The sequence below is a fragment of the Strongylocentrotus purpuratus genome, unplaced genomic scaffold (assembly GCF_000002235.5).
Source record: "Strongylocentrotus purpuratus isolate Spur 01 unplaced genomic scaffold, Spur_5.0 spur5_scaffold_9, whole genome shotgun sequence".
NCBI classification, from domain to species: domain Eukaryota; kingdom Metazoa; phylum Echinodermata; class Echinoidea; order Camarodonta; family Strongylocentrotidae; genus Strongylocentrotus; species Strongylocentrotus purpuratus.
Window position 1 is genome coordinate 32133630 of NW_022145615.1, and position 18993 is coordinate 32152622.

At 36.6% G+C, this 18993-nt stretch overlaps 2 protein-coding genes across 3 annotated transcripts; one reads left to right on the forward strand and one right to left on the reverse strand.

The window, feature by feature from the left end:
* Nucleotides 1-2170: 2170 nt before the first annotated feature.
* LOC578574 (FAST kinase domain-containing protein 5, mitochondrial) lies at nucleotides 2171-9351 on the reverse strand. Its single transcript, XM_030977139.1, has 6 exons — nucleotides 7726-9351; nucleotides 7132-7235; nucleotides 6448-6613; nucleotides 5196-5547; nucleotides 4580-4694; nucleotides 2171-4007 (listed from the first exon to the last, which is right to left on the reverse strand). The coding sequence occupies exons 1-6, from the start codon at nucleotides 9338-9340 to the stop codon at nucleotides 3903-3905; spliced, it is 2457 nt and encodes an 818-aa protein (XP_030832999.1). The 5' UTR covers nucleotides 9341-9351; the 3' UTR covers nucleotides 2171-3902.
* Nucleotides 9352-13627: 4276 nt separating this feature from the next.
* On the forward strand, nucleotides 13628-17053 carry LOC100893012 (zinc finger protein 816). Of its 2 annotated transcripts, none has more exons than XM_003724859.3 (2): nucleotides 13628-13726; nucleotides 14893-17052. In XM_003724859.3, exon 2 carries the CDS (start codon nucleotides 14930-14932, stop codon nucleotides 16274-16276), a length of 1347 nt encoding a protein of 448 aa, XP_003724907.1. In that variant the 5' UTR covers nucleotides 13628-13726; nucleotides 14893-14929; the 3' UTR covers nucleotides 16277-17052. The 2 variants fall into 2 exon arrangements, with proteins under 2 accessions (XP_003724907.1, XP_011666302.1); XM_011668000.2 differs by having other exon boundaries at nucleotides 13687-13780; nucleotides 14893-17053.
* The last annotated feature ends 1940 nt before the right edge of the window (nucleotides 17054-18993 follow it).

Below are 18993 nucleotides of genomic sequence, written 5' to 3' on the forward strand. Positions count from 1 at the left end.
TGTAGGACTACTGGTATTCAGTTTCTTTTTGGTGACCTATTGTTTTTGTTTTTTGTTTTTTAGACCCTGCATGTTCTGAAATGCTGAAGAAAATTTTATGTGTTAGGAAGGAATGTAATTAGTAATTTCAACTGTGTTTTTACAATTCTGCTGTAAGTAATGTGATGGAACATGAATCATGAAATTAAGTGTACTTTCTTATTTTCCATCAACCATGTGAGTCTGCCATAGTTAAGTAATTACCCTGATACTTTATTCGCTTTGGTACAGCTTAATCATTGTTTTGACTAATTTGATGTGCACTGTTTCATTTATTTCAGTGTGTTACTGTTCTGTATAGTTCAACACTTAACTCATTGGCATATATTTCCAGTTATGTCTTTTGTATCATTTGATTTATTCACACTCTACGGTCTCTACCTGAAAGATTTGAAAGGGTTGTGGATATAAACATTTTGTTTTTGCTTGTCTGCCTGATAAATTTTTGATATCGGAGCTGTAAAATGTTCACCCTTTTTGCACATTTTTAAAATCGATCATGTTTCATTAAGTACTGGAATCCAGCAATACTTAAAACAACACTTTGACATTACAGGATCTTATTTAGACAAATTTGTACACTATTTATATCAGTCCCTGTTGTTCTGTATTATGAATCCTCATCCTTCTGGTAGTCGTATGAATGTGGGCCTGGGATTTTAAGCCAGTTCATAGTTGCAGTCTGAGCATGAGCAGATAAAGGTCATTGCAGACCAAATTGCGAAATACACAGAGACAAAATACTGGATACGTGCTCATGAAAGTTATGTAATCATTAGTCATTTATGCACAAGCAGTGCACTTTATGATACACAGGTGAAAGTATTCTTTGAAAAGCAAAAACAAAGGCTATTTATGTAGCACCTCCATCACTGTAGGAGTGATAATATATCAAAATGTACAAACCTCTTCATGTTTTGAAGATCTGTGTATATTCGGGGTCATTTGGGATATGTGCTATCTGTGAACTGGTCTATTGTATATTATGGAAAGGTTTAGGTAGTCAGAAAGACCATGCAGTCTGAGAGATTGACTCATCTTTTATGATGTCAACAGATGTTTGATCGTGCTGATTTTTTTTTTTCTTCAGAAGATATTAAAGAATTTTCACAATTATGGAGTTGTGAAGATAAGCGTACATGTATGTTAGTCATAATATGGCTTTAAGAAAGCTCCTATGAAAGGAAAATAAATGGATTTTTTTTTTTGGGGTCATTATTTCCCGGCCAGAGAATGTGAACTCCTTTTGAAGTATTACCAGTAAGATCAGTTTCATCTTTTGTGATATGATTCCAAGGAAATATATGTTACTTTGATGATAGAATAATGAGAGGACAATCAATAATAATTTTGTTATTTGGTCTTGGACTCGTTTAACTTTAATATGTCATATCTTGGTAAAATGCATGTATGCACATCACAATTTATCATTTATAAATTTACAAATTAAATGCATTGTGTAATGTACTTCTAATTTCTGATCATTGTCAACTGATGTAAAGAAAGTGAAACAAGGAGAGTTGAGAAAGAGATGGAAATGAAAATATCCAGATTTTGAAGAGTGTTAATCAAAATTAGAATTTCTAATCAACCCAAAATAGCAACTAATGAATAAATGACTGAACCGTTCATCCATCCACCATATACACTGTATATGACCTATTTATCCATTACAAGTAATATGATGAGGCACCACTAAGTCAATAGTTAGGGTTCCAACTACCAAACAAGATTTTGTTCTGTATGAAATAGGGAATTCATGCTGCTACTCTGAAGTCAGAATATGAGCTTCCAATGCTGCCTCCAATAATGAGATAATTTAAATACACCATCAATTAACAAAAAATACCATGTGCTGTGCATGGACTAGTCAACACAACTGTAGACACTTGCATAGACAAAGATGCGTATGGAACCTATTGAAATGCAATTTGGGTTCTGTGTGAAGGCTTTTCATAGCAAGGTAATTTTTTGTTTGTTTTTATTTTTAGGGGGGTGGGGGGGGGGTTTGATTTTATACAACTTACCTGTACAAAAATTATTTTTATTACGTGATTGGTACCCTAAAAATAAAAATCGCTATAAAAGTCTTTCACTACAATTAAAAAACTGATACCGGTATGAGAATTTATATTGGTATTTGAATTGTTAATTTATTCTGCTATATATCATCAGTCAATTTTTGCAGCATTAAAATCCGACGATGACAAAATTAACATACAAGGTGATATAAATGCCCATTTCATACAATAAAACAAGATCATTAAACAGGTACATCCCATTATTATAACAATTATAATTAAATATGAGACCACACAAGAGAGGCTTCATATGCAATCAGTAAAGCAATCATATATTTAAAAAAAAAACAGAATCAACAATCTATTTGATACTTGGTAATGCTAATGCTAATCACCAGTATCGGTAAGATACAACTGAACAAAATTTGATTCCATAGCCTTTTATAAAAAATGCCCTATTACAAAGTAGCAAATAAGTATCAAAACAATGTTTTCCTGGCAGCAACATAAAAGAGTAAAGAAGAATCACTGATAATATTTTTAAAAATGGACAAAATTTGAAGAAGAAAAAAGCAACTAATTTGATATTTCAGTTCAATACATGATACACATATGTAAGATGCAGAGTGCCATTGAATGCATTTTTGGGAAAATAACATGTCCAATATTTTCACTTATAATAAATCACAATTACTGCAGCTTGACTAATTAAAAAAGCATTTGTAAGAGTACTTTTAAGCACCAAAAAATTATTCTCATCAAAAACCTATTCTTAATATCTTTATAAGATATTGATGCCAGTAAGCGTTCCGTAAAACCTGTGTCACGTACACAACTTCTTATTGATGATAAATCAAACTCACTAATCAAGTTGTAATTCTGGATCGACATGTACATCTTATGATCATATCATCTATTTGATGTGCAATCAACTGGCTCGACCCAGAATACATCTTGAATACTCGCAAATAGACAGAAAGGTATAGTGACAAATAATAATGGTAAACAAAACAGCAGAGAAGTGTATTTGCATAGATATTTATATATCATCTTTGTTCCCACTTCCAAATATCTCATAGTTTAAATATATGTATTTAGTACAGATTACATTCTTGTTGCAAAAGTGAGATGAATTAGCTTGATTGATGATTCACAAGAAAGTAATGCTCATGATTTATTCAAATTTTGGCACATGTTACTCTTTATACATGTACATTAGATATCATATTAACATTAGTAACCTTTGATATCATAATAATAATAATATCTCACATTCATAATGCGCTAATACTTTGTTTCTAGGCACAGTACATATTATTACCCCGTTCATCGGATTCTCTTTTTTGCTGATGGTCGAGATATTCATCTGCGAAATGAGTACTAGTACACTCATAATCTAACAAGTTATATGAGAGAAACAGCAGTCTCATTTTATGAGAAGAGGCATGAAGCTTAGTGGTATCAAGAAACTTGTTTGGGGGTTTTACACAATATCCATCTTCAGTGTTTGGTATGGACATTGCTATTAAAAGAGAGAGGGTAAAATGGGAGGGAACTAGGCAGGGATGGAGATATAGAGAGAGAGATAGAGAAAGGGAGAGAAAGATAGTAAGCCCTGAGATTTTTTTTTTACCTTGCTAACTTAGCCGACACAATAGATTTCCTGATCTCAATAGAAACACTGACCCAAAATATTTGCTATAGTTCCTGTTTATATCTTTGTTGTATACAACAATTAACTACTGAATTGTGTACAAATAGCTAGACAGAAACTTGAATCAATTCTAACACTCATATTGACTGACTGGAGTTTTCTTTTCAGCTTTCTACAGATAGGAACCTTCATATTGATGAGTGTGAATTGTTGAATATCTTCCTCTTGATATGTTTGATATTCTCCTGCTGATCTCTGTTCTTCATCATCTGGGACCACTCCTGGAATGGAATCTGTCAAGGTCAAAGGTCAAACCAATGTTAAGAAATGTTTTAAATAAAGAAAATCTGTAACGAGAGTAGATCATACCCCTTATAATCACACAATTGTGAACAGGTAATTTGTTTTACTCTTTGTATCTTAAGCCTAAAACTTTTCAAACAAAAAGATTTTATTAACATTGCTGAGTTTCAATCAAAACACCACAATGCATATTCAGGAACATTTGCAGGATATTTTCTCCTTTTTATTTCAACATTTTTTAGTTACAATTTTTTTTTAAATATAAAAAAAAACACAAAAATGAATATGATCAGTCCATTGTAACAACCTATGCCATAGATATTCTAGAACATAGAACAGACCATGATTTAAATTTTAAAATATGGGAAATAAAAGCCTGTCTCCTTCTGAGAGGAATTCTTTCATACATGTAAGGTTGAACAGGGAATACATCAATATGATCGACACCAGTGTTTTAGTCTAGTCTTGCCTCAAGGCCATATTTTAGTGGTCTTGGCCTCGGACCGAGTCTCATAGACAGCCTTCACTACATCACTGATGGATAAGATATAGGAGAACTCACATCTATGACATGGTAGCCCAGTAGTTCCAGTTGTCTTCTCTTCATAGCATGCTGACCTAGGAGCTTGTGTCCTCCATAATGACTGTGGTTCCTAGCCCATACCACTATGGCGAGCCTGAAGAAGAGAGAGCAAACACACATCATACAAACACCCTTCCCATAGACAAAGACATCATTGCAATAACAAATGAATCTCAGAAAATTGATACATCACCAAGTTTCCCCTTCCAAACTTTGTATCTTGGACTTGTGTACATTGTATATGTATTGATAACAATTCCCTGAGCTTTGAAAAGCACTTGAAGAAATTTATGATAATATTCAAACTTAATCATGAACCCATGAACTCAGCGTCCAACACAACATGCACTTTTTTGCTTTTAAGTGGATTTTCTAATTCATATGACTTTTTCTTGAAATTCTTTCCTTTCTATTTAAAGCGCATAGGGACATGCTATCCTGTTATGTTATATGCGCTAAAAACTGAGTATTATTATTATTATTATCAATTTTAACACAAAATTCTGATTACCTGGTATTCACCTCTTTTTTATCTTAGTTTTTGTAGTGAACTTTGATATAGAATCTTATCATCTTTAAAAAAATTGTATCCTACCACTTTTCATTTGAATGATCTGGGGCAGGAACAGGTTTCTGTAGAATACGCTTGACATTTCTCCTCTTATCCTTTATCCTTTTCGGACCATCTCTAACATCCCTGAGCTCCAGCGGGGTCTCTGCTGCGGTCACACCAGGCTCCTTCGAAGCATCACCACCTGTTGTCATGGTGGTAATAAGATTGGATGACAGAGCAACCGCGTTCTTGCACTTCTGGTTTGCAGATCGTTTCCTGGAGCTGAGGAAGCTGTTGGAGTCCTCGTCTGATCCTCGGCTGAATGCGTCTGCCGAGGGCTCGCCAGACTCAAAGGGGATTGGCTGGTTGTGCTCATTGAGATGAACTTCAATATCTGTAGCAAAGGAAATAGGGTTTAGAGACTGGTAGTATTTTCACAGAAATGTTAACAATCACTGTCTTGATTCAACAGATACAATTCTATTTTTAAAATTTTGTTGTTGATTGATTTTGATGCTCTTTTTTTGTTTGCCGTAATATAAAACAAAAAAATATTCTTGTGTACACAAGGGGCATCTACAGCTTAAAGTCCTATTCAATGAACTATGAGACAGAAGAGTTGTAACTTGCTTAAAGGTAAAGACCAGTTATGGTCATGCGATTGCATTGTGAAAGAAACGTTGTGGAATCGATCAGAAAAGGTTGATCATCTAGCATCTAGCATCTGCAAGGTTCTGGAATCATCAAAATGATAAGAAATTTGGCCCATTCTTCGTAAAGTTACAAGCACTATACACAGAAAGATGTATATGGGACTATCCTATATCTCTCACAGACCATGAGAGAAACAAATTTACCAAATATATGAATTAGTAGGCGGTTTCCAGGCAAATTTTTTATCATAATGTATTAGTCAAAACATATTCTTTCACATGATTGGTAATGAGAGCTTCCATTTCATTTTTTGAAATTGGGGCGTTTCCAATACTGGTCTTTACCTTTAAGGTCGCTAGAAAACTAACTTGGTTTTGAAAATTTAATCTCCCAGTTCCAACTTCCAAGGCCACTCTACTCTATCTAGTATCTATATCTCTTTACATAATATCTCAAATAGTACACTGGGCTCTAATATAGGGTTTAGGATTTGCCTTTTGTAAATATTGCCAGAAAAGCTTGTCAATGAGAATTTTGAAATAAAACCAATGCAGAATACATTTTGAGGCAAATATATGAAATAATTCTAACTATACAGCTCATAAGGCATAGATGCCACAGTGGTCACGGTGAATATTACCTAAGGTGTTAAAATGAGGTAGAATAGCATGGATCTTGTAATGTTCCTTCAGGCCTACAGCAGCTCTGACCAGTCCAGCGATGAAGCGTACGTCCGACCTAGTGGCCATCTGCTGACCGACGGATGGCGCTATACTGGAGTGAATCTCAGATCTCAACATGATAGACTGTTTTTTGGAAGAAAAAAAAATGGAAGATGAATCATTGCATGTTGGTTAATTCTATTTTTGATTTAACATGATATTTAACAATCCCTTTCTAAAGGCATTTTCATACAATAAATTATCATTCTATGTTTTAATAATGTACATTTGCTTAGTTTCTTTCGAAACTGGGCCAAAATGATTAACATTATAAAACAGTGCAGTGTTATATAATTTTATCAACAAAAGCCCATTTAAGAAATTACATTTTATAGCATACATCTTAAATTTGACACCATTATGATGCATATATGTGTAGGCTAATTATTTTCTTATGATAAATTTCTAGACTTATTTCCACAGATTGATGGTTTCGATTCAAACCTGCATCAATCTGCTATTAAAAACAGAGTTGATTATTCTTGACTTGGCCTGCTTGCCCATATACTGCAAAAGGATAATCAAGACAGGGTTTTTTTTTGTTTTTACTCTGCAGAGATGGAGGTGAATGTGTTAGATCAGGTTTCTTTGTTACTACCTACCTCATCAAGCCTGTTCCCATTATACTCTGGGCACTCAATCTCCACGGCCCTATCCAGTAGTAGCATGTCCCTCCTCAAGTCAATCCTGGTTTCGTCCATGAATGCTGATGGACATAAAATGAAAGTTTGGTTTCAGTAAGTTTTATAATCAGCATGAATATGAAAGACAAGCTAACCATTTCATTTTCTATATTTTTCATGATTCCAGGGTTCCAAACTTCCAATATCTTCTATTCTGGTGAAATACAACTCTGAATTAGAGCACTGCTCTGTCAACTTTTATTGAAATTAATGGCAGCATTCATTTTCACTTATGCAATCAAAGATACAAGTAGCAAAGTCAATACAATACTTCAAAAATTTAAGAATTTACGATGATGAATATCACTAGCATTCACAATGATAAGTTGATAACTCGTCTTACAAAAGTGTATTTAAAAAAGGTTGAATTAATACTACCCTTTTATTCCTAAGAATTAAATTCTCAACATTTCAAATAACATTGAACCCTATGCTATTTTGGTAATGTTACTTGAATGTCAAAACATTAAAATATATTGCATCAATACAGATAATGCATTAAACTCTGGTTACCTATGATTGTATGTAAGAAGTCTGGGCTGAACAATCTGTTGATGAGTTCCCATGGGTAACGCTGAAGATATGCCAAGGAGAGAAGACTGGACACCAAGTTGAGAGGATACTCCTCCATCTCCCCCTGTAGTTCGATCAGCTGCTCCATGACAGTTGGCAAGAAGTATGGCTTGTCTGGTAGATACTGAAGAGTCCCAAATGACCAGAGGATTTTGGTCGCATCCTTCGACCGCCACTGATCGGCCCGGTGCGTGATCTCATGAGCCAGGTTGTCACAGAGTTGTGGATGGCAGATGTGCATGGTTGCATAGGTCAGTAAGATCTGCATGCAGGACATGAGCGGGTACAGATGCAGGAAAGGAGCTACAGCATTTGCTACATACTGGAAGAAATGTTGGTAGCCTGTGTATTGCCGCCTGAAGTGCTTGAGGATACCGACGATGAAGAAACTATGAACACTCTGGATGTCACTGCTGCAGACATGGTCAGAGATCTCCATCATCAGGTCTGATGTTCGAGGAGAGGTCTGGGATTTAAAGAGACCTGTACAAACTGTCCCAAGTTCCGTGAGAGAAAGGGAGGTCAAGTGGTCTGGTAATAGCTTAACAAGACCCTCTTCAAGTCCCTCAGGTGCTCCACGATTCTCTCCAATCAGGTAAATAAGCTGGAGAAGTTCTGCGGTACTCATGTTAGATACATCATGCCTGCAAGCGGCAAATGCTTCCTCACAAAAACGTGGCACAGGATACCCGATCATTCTCCATGAGTCCAAGCAAAGGAGTCGCGTCCTGAGGTCCATGCTACCTACTCTGTTGCAACACTCGTCATACAGGGTTGGAAGAACAAAGTTTCTCGTCCTTATCTGCGCTCGAGCTAGAAGTGTCAAAACTTCTGCTAGCTCTTCTGTAGTCATGGAGGGACAAACCGCTTTGATAATGATGCTAAGCCTAAGGAATCGCACATCGTTATTCAAATCTATCAACCATTCATCAGAGTTCCTACCAAGTGACTTGATGCAGTCCATAATGGAAGAGATAGGAAAGTGAGCATTTTTATCCACCATAATCTTTTCAAGAAATTCCTTGTGTGACATATCTATAGATGTGACATCTTTCCTAGGTAAACAGACAGCTGTCGATGAATATTGTTCCCTCTCGAGGTAGAACAACCGTGGGGTGTACTTAGCATGATATGACTCTATCTGGGACCTTGGCTCTGACATTAACTTGTCCCTTTCTCTTTGCATATACTGGCTCGCACTGACCATTTCCTTGTTATACAAATATTGCACTTCACTCTCTGTTACTTTGGGTTTACCGCTGTATGTTTTCCTCTCAGGAGATTTTGAGGGACTCCTGCCCTCATCTAGGTCTGGCATTGTCACATGGAATAAGCCTTGGTGTGCAGGTAGCTGAGAATAGTGTTTTACGCTGTTGTGGGACAGTCTTGCAAGGAAGCAGTTATGATGAACTGGAGAAACTCTCCCAAGATTGTGTAGGTTAATGACTTGTCCAATAGAAAAATTCTTGGGAGTTGAATTTGAAGGTGCATTCCAAAAAAGCCTCCATATATTCTTATGTTTGCTCATCCATGACAGGCTTATTTGATTCGCCATTCTGCAATCGTTATTTCTTCCCTGGTGTTAAAGAGGTAATGTAATGGAAGTCCACTGTCACTGCATGGCTTGCACAAAGGAAAGCATACAGGAATTCAGTCAGTAGTACATCTGCTGGAAAACATCAGAGGATCTGTACATAAGAAAAATGTAAATTAGATTTAATGTTACGAGGGAACCAATCACAAAATGAAAAATTTGTAAAGCATTAGAAGATAGAATCATCATCATCGTCATCATAAAAAAGGTTTAAATTGATAATTCATTTCCTCCTCCTCCTCCTCCTCCTCCTCCTCCTCCTCCTCCTCCTCCTCAAAGTTCTTCTTCTAGTTCTACTTCTCCTTCTCCTGTTCTTGCACTTGTTCATATTTTTTCTCTTCCCCTTCTTCTCTTCCTGTAAAACAGCTCTTCTTCTTTTCACCTATGTATTGAATGAGTTAATAGCTTGAGACTGATGAATGATCAAATGAGATCAAGTATGAACAGTTACAAAATCAAAGATCAAATGCATAAGAAATGTGTTAGACGTTACACAGTTTTTCACGTCTGGGACTGGGCCAAATTATTTTCTTCTCAATAACCCGTCAGAAAACCCTAATAAAACTACAATACAAAAAATCAATTAAGCATACAATTTGAATCTCACAATCTAATATAAGAAAATGATAAATCAAAGATTTTATTTTACCATGTTTGCTCTCAGCAAAACGACTTGACAAATATAACGTTTGTTGGAGAATAAGTAGCACGTTCTTCATTATTTTAAAGGTAGCATTGCAAACGCAAATTTAAAAGAAAATAAATGCTTTTCAATTTTTGGCCTGTAATAAAGTTGTATACAAACAAAATATTTTAAAAATAATTGTAAAGATGGCTTGTTCCTATACTTATTATTTATAGGCCTAGCTTTTATATGGTAATTTCCTGTGTGTTTCTTTCAATGTGACTCAAAGTTCGATGGAATCAAGTGCAATATTATAACTTAACCGGAGATAGTATTCTTTCAAAATCTGCATTAATCACGATATTTCGATCAGTCTTAGCACAAATAACGTAATATTAGCAGATCGCAACTTTTTTCGAAAATTCAACTCAAGGGCAATTTAAAGACCCTAAAGTAGAGTTCTATGTCCCATAAAAATTATGTTCGGATTACTTAATATTTCATTGTAGAAGTTTATTATTATGTTCACACATTCACAGTAGCTAGGTGACGCATAAGGATATTAAAATTGCTTTAGGAGTTGAATATCGTGTTAATGATTGGTTCCATCATAACAAAATACTATAGGGACATGTAACATACACAATAAAAGACCGAGAGGATTGATTAATGAACATTTGATAATCATATAGCCGAATTTACAAAAGGAACAGTCACTCATTTTGAGCGCCAAAATTGCCATGAAAACTTAGGCCACTTTGTAGTTCCCCACTTGATGATAATTAGGCGCGTATAGTTTAAAAGTATTTTATTCTTGACCTTAACGGCGGCGGGGGGGGGGGGGGAGGGGGAGGGGGGGGGGTAAACAACTACCTTTCCCTGTTGGCAGCCTGAAATTAAAGGAGGGAAAATATAAAGCGGAAATGTACATAAAAAGGAAGAGGAAAGAATGAGGAGAGAAAGAAAATCGATACTGCCAGAAGACACTAAAGAAAACAAAAATCATTCATTCAGCCGGAGAATAGTCAGTCTACGGGCGTGTGGAAAGTATCTGCTAATAATGTGGACTGGGAAAGTAATGAAAAGTTGACCAGGACAAAATGATGACTAACCCAATCAATGGAAACCATGAATAAATATACATATACAGTGCGACCCAGAAAAAACGAAACCGAGAATTATCAATGTTTTATCATAACTTACCGGTAATCACAATTATAATTAATAAATGACACATATTTGTAAAGCTTAGATCCTCCTCTTTCATTTGATGCAACTCATATGATGCACATTTCACGCATGAATGATTAAAAGCAATTTGAAGGAAGAAAACCAAAAAGTTATTTGGCAGGCGGTATCTGAATTAAGAAGAAAAATTCACATTTCTAGAAAGTTAATTTTCTGCTCTTTCATATTACACCTCAATCAGGAAAAATGAGCCTGGAATAACAAAGATCTGTTAAAGTGATGCTTGCATTTCCATAATTTGATTAAACGAATACGTTTTCACTGGCTGCCTGCCGTAGCAACAAACGGAATTTACAAAAGACGTAACTCCGTTTCGTTCACAATCAGCCGTAGACGAAAGACTTCATGCATGGCTGATTGTCAATGAAACGGAGTTAAGTCTTTTGTCAATTCTGACCATATTAATTCACAGTTAGCACATTAGGCCTACTGCAATAACCCCGAATATCCACAGATCTTCAAAACATGAAGAGGTCCCACTTTCAGTGGCGGATCTAGGGGGGGGGGGGTACAGGGGGCCCCCAAAAAGTGTTGAGCCCCAAATTCACCAAAAATGTACTGGCAAACAGGAACGTGCCCCCCGGCCCCCCCCCCCCCCCCCCCAAAAAAAATAGTGCGCACTCCCACCCCCCCCCCCCTCCCAACCCCCCACTGAGCGAATTTGCGGCCGGCGCGATTTTCAAATATTCGGGAGCAAACAAAAATAATTAAAAATGTACTGTTAAAAAGGGATGTTAAAGAGAAAATGAAACAAAGAGAGAAAGAAATGAGGTTTCAAAATATGAAAATCTGACCCTGGATATTCATCTGACCATTATTAACCGTTGGGTTTCCGGGGGCTCTACTCCCTGGACCCCACCAAGGGCTCTAAGATGAGCACCTGGTTGATCATCTGACCATAATTAAATGCCTAAAACCCCTGAGCTTCATTGGGCTCAGCCCCCTTGACCCCACGCCGATTTCGTATTAGGAATGGCAGTACTTAATATGAGTAATGACCAACAATTTGAATTATAAATAGCGAGGCTCATCTCACGTTATAACGGTCCTATTCCTTTATAAATAGTGTCCCCCTTCCCGTTTTATGAGTAGCGGTCCCTCACGTATAGGAAGTTCCACGTAATAAGCGAGGTTACCCCCCCCCCCCTCACCCGCTTATACGCCAAGGCCGCCATAGTACATCTCTCAATCCTCAAAAAACAAATTAAATCTTCTGTTGCTCCTTCTTGCCCAAAACTACCATAATAATCTATTTTTTTCGCTCGCCTGAGTCCGTCCCCGTCCGTCGTAAACCTTTTACATTTACATTTTCATCTTCTTCTTCAGATTTTAACCAAACTTGGCAGGAATCGTCCTTAGGGGGATATAGGGGATCCTAATTTGTTCAAATGGCAAACATGGCCCCCATGTGGCCCGGGGGGGGGCGCTAAGGGCAAAAAACTGTGTACATTTAAAACAACTTCTCCAGATCCAGAAGTGGATTAGTCCAGTTATATTTTGAGTAGATACAAATTATTATTTTTACCTCTGACATATTGACACCCCCTCTTTTTTTTTAAAGGCATGTAAGTTATGGCTCTCCTAATTTCAGGAAAACTGAGTGAGAAGAAATTTTTTTCTAATTTCTAAATCTTCTAATTTATAGTTTACTTATCCTTCACCTAAAATCGATATCTTTATATTGTAGTATGATATTAACATACCATTTTGTAGCTTATTACTGAATTTTTAAATAGGCCTATACTGTTTTTATTTCATTTTTATATGATACCACGTGAACCGAGTATTGTCAGTCTTGGGAATTTTTATTTGGTATATTTTTAATAAAACCGGAAAAAAATTTGAATTGAATTATTTTTTACCTTGAGAGCTTTTCCTAAATGTAAGTTCATTCTCTTCCTCAGCTTTGAAAACAAATTAACCGAAGCTGACAATTAAGGAGTAAGAGAAAGTGAGTAAGGCACAAATTATTGTTATTAGACACGATCATACAATTTCCCTTGGCTGCCAATTTAAGTGACATTCTATGGTATTTTTTACTCCTCCTATCAATTAGCCCTATTACTTTTTCGTGATATTTTCTGTAGACAGATTATAGCCCTCGTTTATTGATCGATTGAATTATTGATTGACTGATTGATTGATATGTCCGTTTATGTATCTATTCTATTTTGTAGAGATAACATATTTGCAGGGAGGTGAGACTTTAACTCACATGCCCTGATATTTGTATCACCCAGGCATAAATACATAATAAACGAGTATGGTGATGATAAATCTTCGCTGATCCCTGGCCTCCTAACTGACGTATGCTGAAAATTCAACGGAAGTGACGAAATGAAGAATCAGCGAATAGCAGGATAGAAGGCACACGTTTGAGCTGCGCATGCGCTCTTTTGAGGAGCTTCCTCCTGAAATTTTATGGACGGCGAAACAACACGCTGAAATTTTTCGAGAGTAGCAGCGATTTTCTGGTGAGTAATTTGTTCATTATTACAGGAAAGCGTCTGCTATGGTACATATTGTATGTAAGTCGACAATTCTGTCATATTTTTTGCGTTGATAGCATTAGAACAATTGCGAATAGCCTAATAATTTATCATGTGAATGTTAGTCGACTGAATGTATGGCGTATTCATGTGTTACGGTACAGTGGTTGGTGCGGGAATGATGCCAGTAACTTTGTCCGCCTTCCCGATCGCACGGCACGTCGTTCAGCTCAGGCGCTCGGCCGTTACGGCGTAGTTAGTTGCCGTGCATTTGCCGACGGGGTCTGTGTTGGGAGGGAATCACTGGCAACTGGTCTCGACTACAGCACAGCCCACTGCACAGGGCTAGTGCATTTTTAGTAGAGTAGGGGACTCTTTGCAAATTGCATGTCTTTGACACTTTGCAAGCCTGCAACGATTTCTAGACCATGGCCTGGTGACGTTTGTGTAAACAAAACAAAACAAAAACCATTAAAAATGCTTCTTCCACTTTAATTATATTTCATGACCGATCATCACATTCACAGAACAGCTGCACTCTTGACTCTATTGAGTATTGAGTGTGATATTATGCTATCGCTAAGTAATTTTCTCTTTCATATATTTACTTCCCCCCTCCCATCAATTATTTAAGTACTGTAGATCTAGAGGTCTACATGTAGGCTTTATTAAGGCATTATTTTATTAGGGCCTATTGCAAAGATGCCAACCGTCCGGCCTCCCTGAAAATTTGTTTTTTTGATACTTCACTCCAGTATGACTCCATACAAATTTAACGCCTCCCTGATTTTTGAAAGATTATTCCCATAGTATCATATGCTGTATGCAATTGATAGAAACCTCCCTGAAACTGGAAGCTGAATGTAAAGGTTGGCATAGATCTATAACTGCTATTGTTGTTTTTGCTGTTATTTTCAATTTTATTATTATTATTGTTATTGTTATTGTTATTGTTATTGTAATTATTATTATTATTTGTCAACCTTGCTTTGTTTGCTCAGCCTACATCATGCTCTGTAAGCTTTGAGTTTCAAATAATTCTGAGAATACTTGCTCTCTTAAATTTCCAAAGTTCATTTCATTATTTCCCTGTCTTTGCACATGATTTTGTTTCATTAATTCAATACTCTCACATTTGTTTTCTTTCACAGCTTCTTTGTTAATTGGTATTCATGACCAGACTTCAAGATGGATGAGGCTCAGTGGCTGAACCTGAAGAAGCACCTTGCTGTGTACATGGTGGAAGTGTACTGCTGCAAGTTGTGCAATGACTTTTCGTCCACTCACAAGACTGTGGTTGCATCTCACATGCACAGTATGCATCCTGGAGATGTGGTGGGTCTAGTGAAACTTGACCCTGATGAACCCGGCACTGTGGCTGATACCGAGGTGCAGGCAGCCGAGGAGGAAGATAATGGAATGAAAGAGGAAGCTGCAGGGGAAAGCACAGACCTGGCGTTTGCCAGGCAGGTGGCTGAAAGCAAACATATTGAGAAGGAGATCTTGCAGATGCTCCAGACAAATAGTGATGTGGGCTTCCAAACAGTTGGTGAGGAAACAAAAATGCTGCAGGGGGAAAACAAGGAAAACAAACAATCCAAGAAAAACAAAAAGCGTAAGAAATCAAAGAAGAGTGAGGGAAGCAACAAAAAACCAAAGAGGAAAAACAAGAAGATGTGCAAGATGTGTGGGTTCACAACAAAGTCTTCAGAAGAATTCAAATCCCATCTCGAAAGGCACTATGATGATCCCAGCAGTCGCGTGTGTGAGGTTTGCGAGACTGTATTTGATACATACAAGGCCCTTATGAAGCACACCAGGAAAGGATGTCCCCCCTCACATCCCCGGATCTATAAGTGCGAGGAGTGTGGGAAAACTTGCCATGACCGCCGAGCCATCATTGAACACATGGTCGTTCATTCAGAAGACAGGCCCTATGCGTGCCATATTTGTGGCAAGTCGTACAAAACAAAAAAGATCTTACGTCGTCATGAAGGAATCCATGCCATGGCCAGGGACGTCTTCCAGTGCCCAGAATGTACCTTCAAGACCCACTGGAAGACCAACATCAAGAGGCATATAATGGAGGTCCACAAAAAAGACTCTCGTCCTCTTTACTCCTGCACTCACTGTCCCTTTACCACGCCCAACAAAAGATACATTGAGAAACATAAGTTTGGTCACTGGAAGGACTGCCCTTACATGTGCGAAAACTGTGGTAAGATGTTCAAAGCAGAGATAGACCTCGAGGCGCATAAACAGACTCACATCCAACCAGATATTGCCTGGCAGCTCATCCAACTCCAGAACAGTGAGCCCCAACTTGTAGAGGAGACCATCGTCCAGTACCAGCCGCAGCTTCAGATGCATACGCAGGAGATTCAGATCCATGACCATGATACCAATCTCCAAGCTGTTCAGGTCACCATGAATGAGCAGGATGAAGCTGCTAAGACTATTGTCCTTTCACAGATCCCTGTTGTGCAGTACTTGGACATTGTGACTGGAGATGTACATGTGTCTAGTCAAGAATAACCACATTGTGTGTTTTTTTTTTTCAACAACAAAAATATTGTGCCTTACACCTGAGAAACATAATTTATCTTTTATTTGATGAAAGTCAAAGTGAAGACCTGAAAAGCCTCCCATTTTTCATCTTTTATTATTTATTAAAGATAAAGATTATGTGGTAGATCAAAATCACAAGTTTGGTTGACTTTCTTTCTACAGTTCATACATCTGTTCTGTGCATCAGTGAAAGGGGAAAGAGTAAGAGGCGTGTAGGCCCTGTAATGGACACACACAATTGATCCAGGAACTCCTTTCTGTCTCAATATGTTCACTCTTTATTGCTTCTGAATCTAATTTTAACATCTTGTATAAAATGTTGCTTTTTACTAAGCTTTAAGATTTTGCTTTCTTCAGAAGTTTATTTCTTTGATAAAATGTGAGGGCTCATCTATTAATTTTGTTAAAAATTCAAACATTCCAAATTGATATGGTACTGTTTTTCATGTTTTACAATGAAGCTTGTTTTTGTGAAATATCCACTTGCCTGCAGGAATTATTTTGGACAATAACAAACTTTTTATAAGGCTGGAAAATATGTTTTCTAGCAGTCACTACACAACTTTATTGATACATCAGATCTTTCCTTTATGGCCAGTAGCAAAGGGTAAAAAGACCGCTCAAGGGAAACAAGAAAATCAGTCTTTATGAGCAGGTGATCTTTATGTACAGGTTCCTATCATACATCAAAGGGCAAGTCCACTCCAAAAATATCTAACTTACAATAGAAGCAGAAAAATCAGACAAACCAATAAAAAAAGGTTTGAGCAAAATTGGATAACTAATAAGAAAGTTGTGAATTTTTGAAAAAGTATGTAAAACCATGGAACAATGGAAATCACTACACAAATTGCTAATTTGGTTACCAGTTTGTGACGTCATGTCCTCACTATTTATCAATTGCTTTATATATTTTAATCCCATTAATTTCCCTATTTATCCCCCAAAACTTGATTTTCCCATGCTTTTGCCCAGGTTACATGTACATGTATATGATTTGTATCATATTGCGTGCATGGCACTTCACAAAATCGTTTATGAACTTTGAAGAACTGATACTATTTTCTGAATAATTTATATTCATAATTATTGATTTTTATATAAATAGTTTATCAAAATTAATGAAAAAAATAATCTCTATTAGTGCATTCACACAAAAACATATTACTATCAATCTAACTTGGATGCTGGTGTGAAGAAATATGATATTTAGGGGGGAAATAGGAAATTCATATTATAAATGTAAAGAAAACAATTAGTGGATAGTGGGGCAATGACGTCACAGACTCATGAGTGAGTTGCCAGTTTGTATTGTTTTTTATGTCATCAAAAATTCATAACTTTCTTATTAGTTATCAGATTTTACTCAAACTTTTTTTGATTGGTTTGTCTGATTTTTCTGCTTCTAATGAAAATAAGTTATTTTTGGAGGGGACTTGCCCTTTCAATAAGAAACACTTTCCATTCCAAGAAGGAGAAATTATAGTCTTTATAAATGGTTGGTCTTTCTATACAGGTGGTTGGTAAAGGAGGTTGTTTCAGTGTATGATCTTTAATATGTAATTCAACTAAAGTTTTCTGAACATCAATTTAAAAGAGGGCAAGTCTATGGAAGTTAGCCTTCTTGAGTCCCATACGTTACCAAGTTTCCTGTAATACTGAACAAAATGAACATTGATAGTATCATAGTGGATAGATATATCCTCGGAAACAACTAACCAAGCTATGGTCAGGTTATCAAATCAGTACAATTTTCAGAAGGAAAAAAAAAATCCAATATCCAATTAGAGTCGGTAATGTATTGGACAAAGTAACTTGGAATTTCCTTGGAGATAACATACCTTAACAATGGCATATCCAGAAATTGGTAAATATTTGTGACTTGAACCCAGGCTGCTGGTTAGTTTGCAGGCACAGACTCTGATTTGAAAATTTAGCACAATTCATAAAGCCTTGAGTAGAGCCTATAGCCCTGTCTATGTCAAATGTCCAAAGCAGCTAAACTAGACACAGAGCTTACATGTAAATGCAGTATGCTGTCAGCATAGTCTCACAGTGCAGACACTGTTCACGTACATTGACTGACTGACATGGGTCTGTGCCTGAAAACTAGTTGCTGATACACCACTACCTGCTTTTATTTATGCATAAATAGAGCGGTGAAGTGTGACGTCATCAAAAATCTATTTTTAGAATTTCTTATTTTTGTCTTCTTCATTTTCCGAAAGAGCGTAAAAAATAATGTCGAAATGTCGAAAACCAATTGAATATGTTAAATATTATTAGGAGCCAGGGCATATAACACTGAGTTCCTATAGGAAATATATTTATTCAGATGGTCATATCTCAGCCAATACTTAACATATATTCAATTGGTTTTCGACATTTCGACATTATTTTTTATGCTCTTTCGGAAAATGAAGAAAAAAAAAAATCTAAAAATGGATTTTTATGACGTCACAGCTTCGGTACTCTATAGCCCTTGGAGTATACAGAATCCCTCAGGCTCAGATAATTGTGAAAGCGCAGGTACATATTACATGTGCCGTTAGTAAAATTGTGTAGCTGCACATGTATGAATAGGAAAACAAGGGAGTGGAAAAGAGTAATGAAATCATAAATCAACGTGACGGACATGTGCGCTATATAAGAAGCCACCATTATTATTATTATTATTATTATTA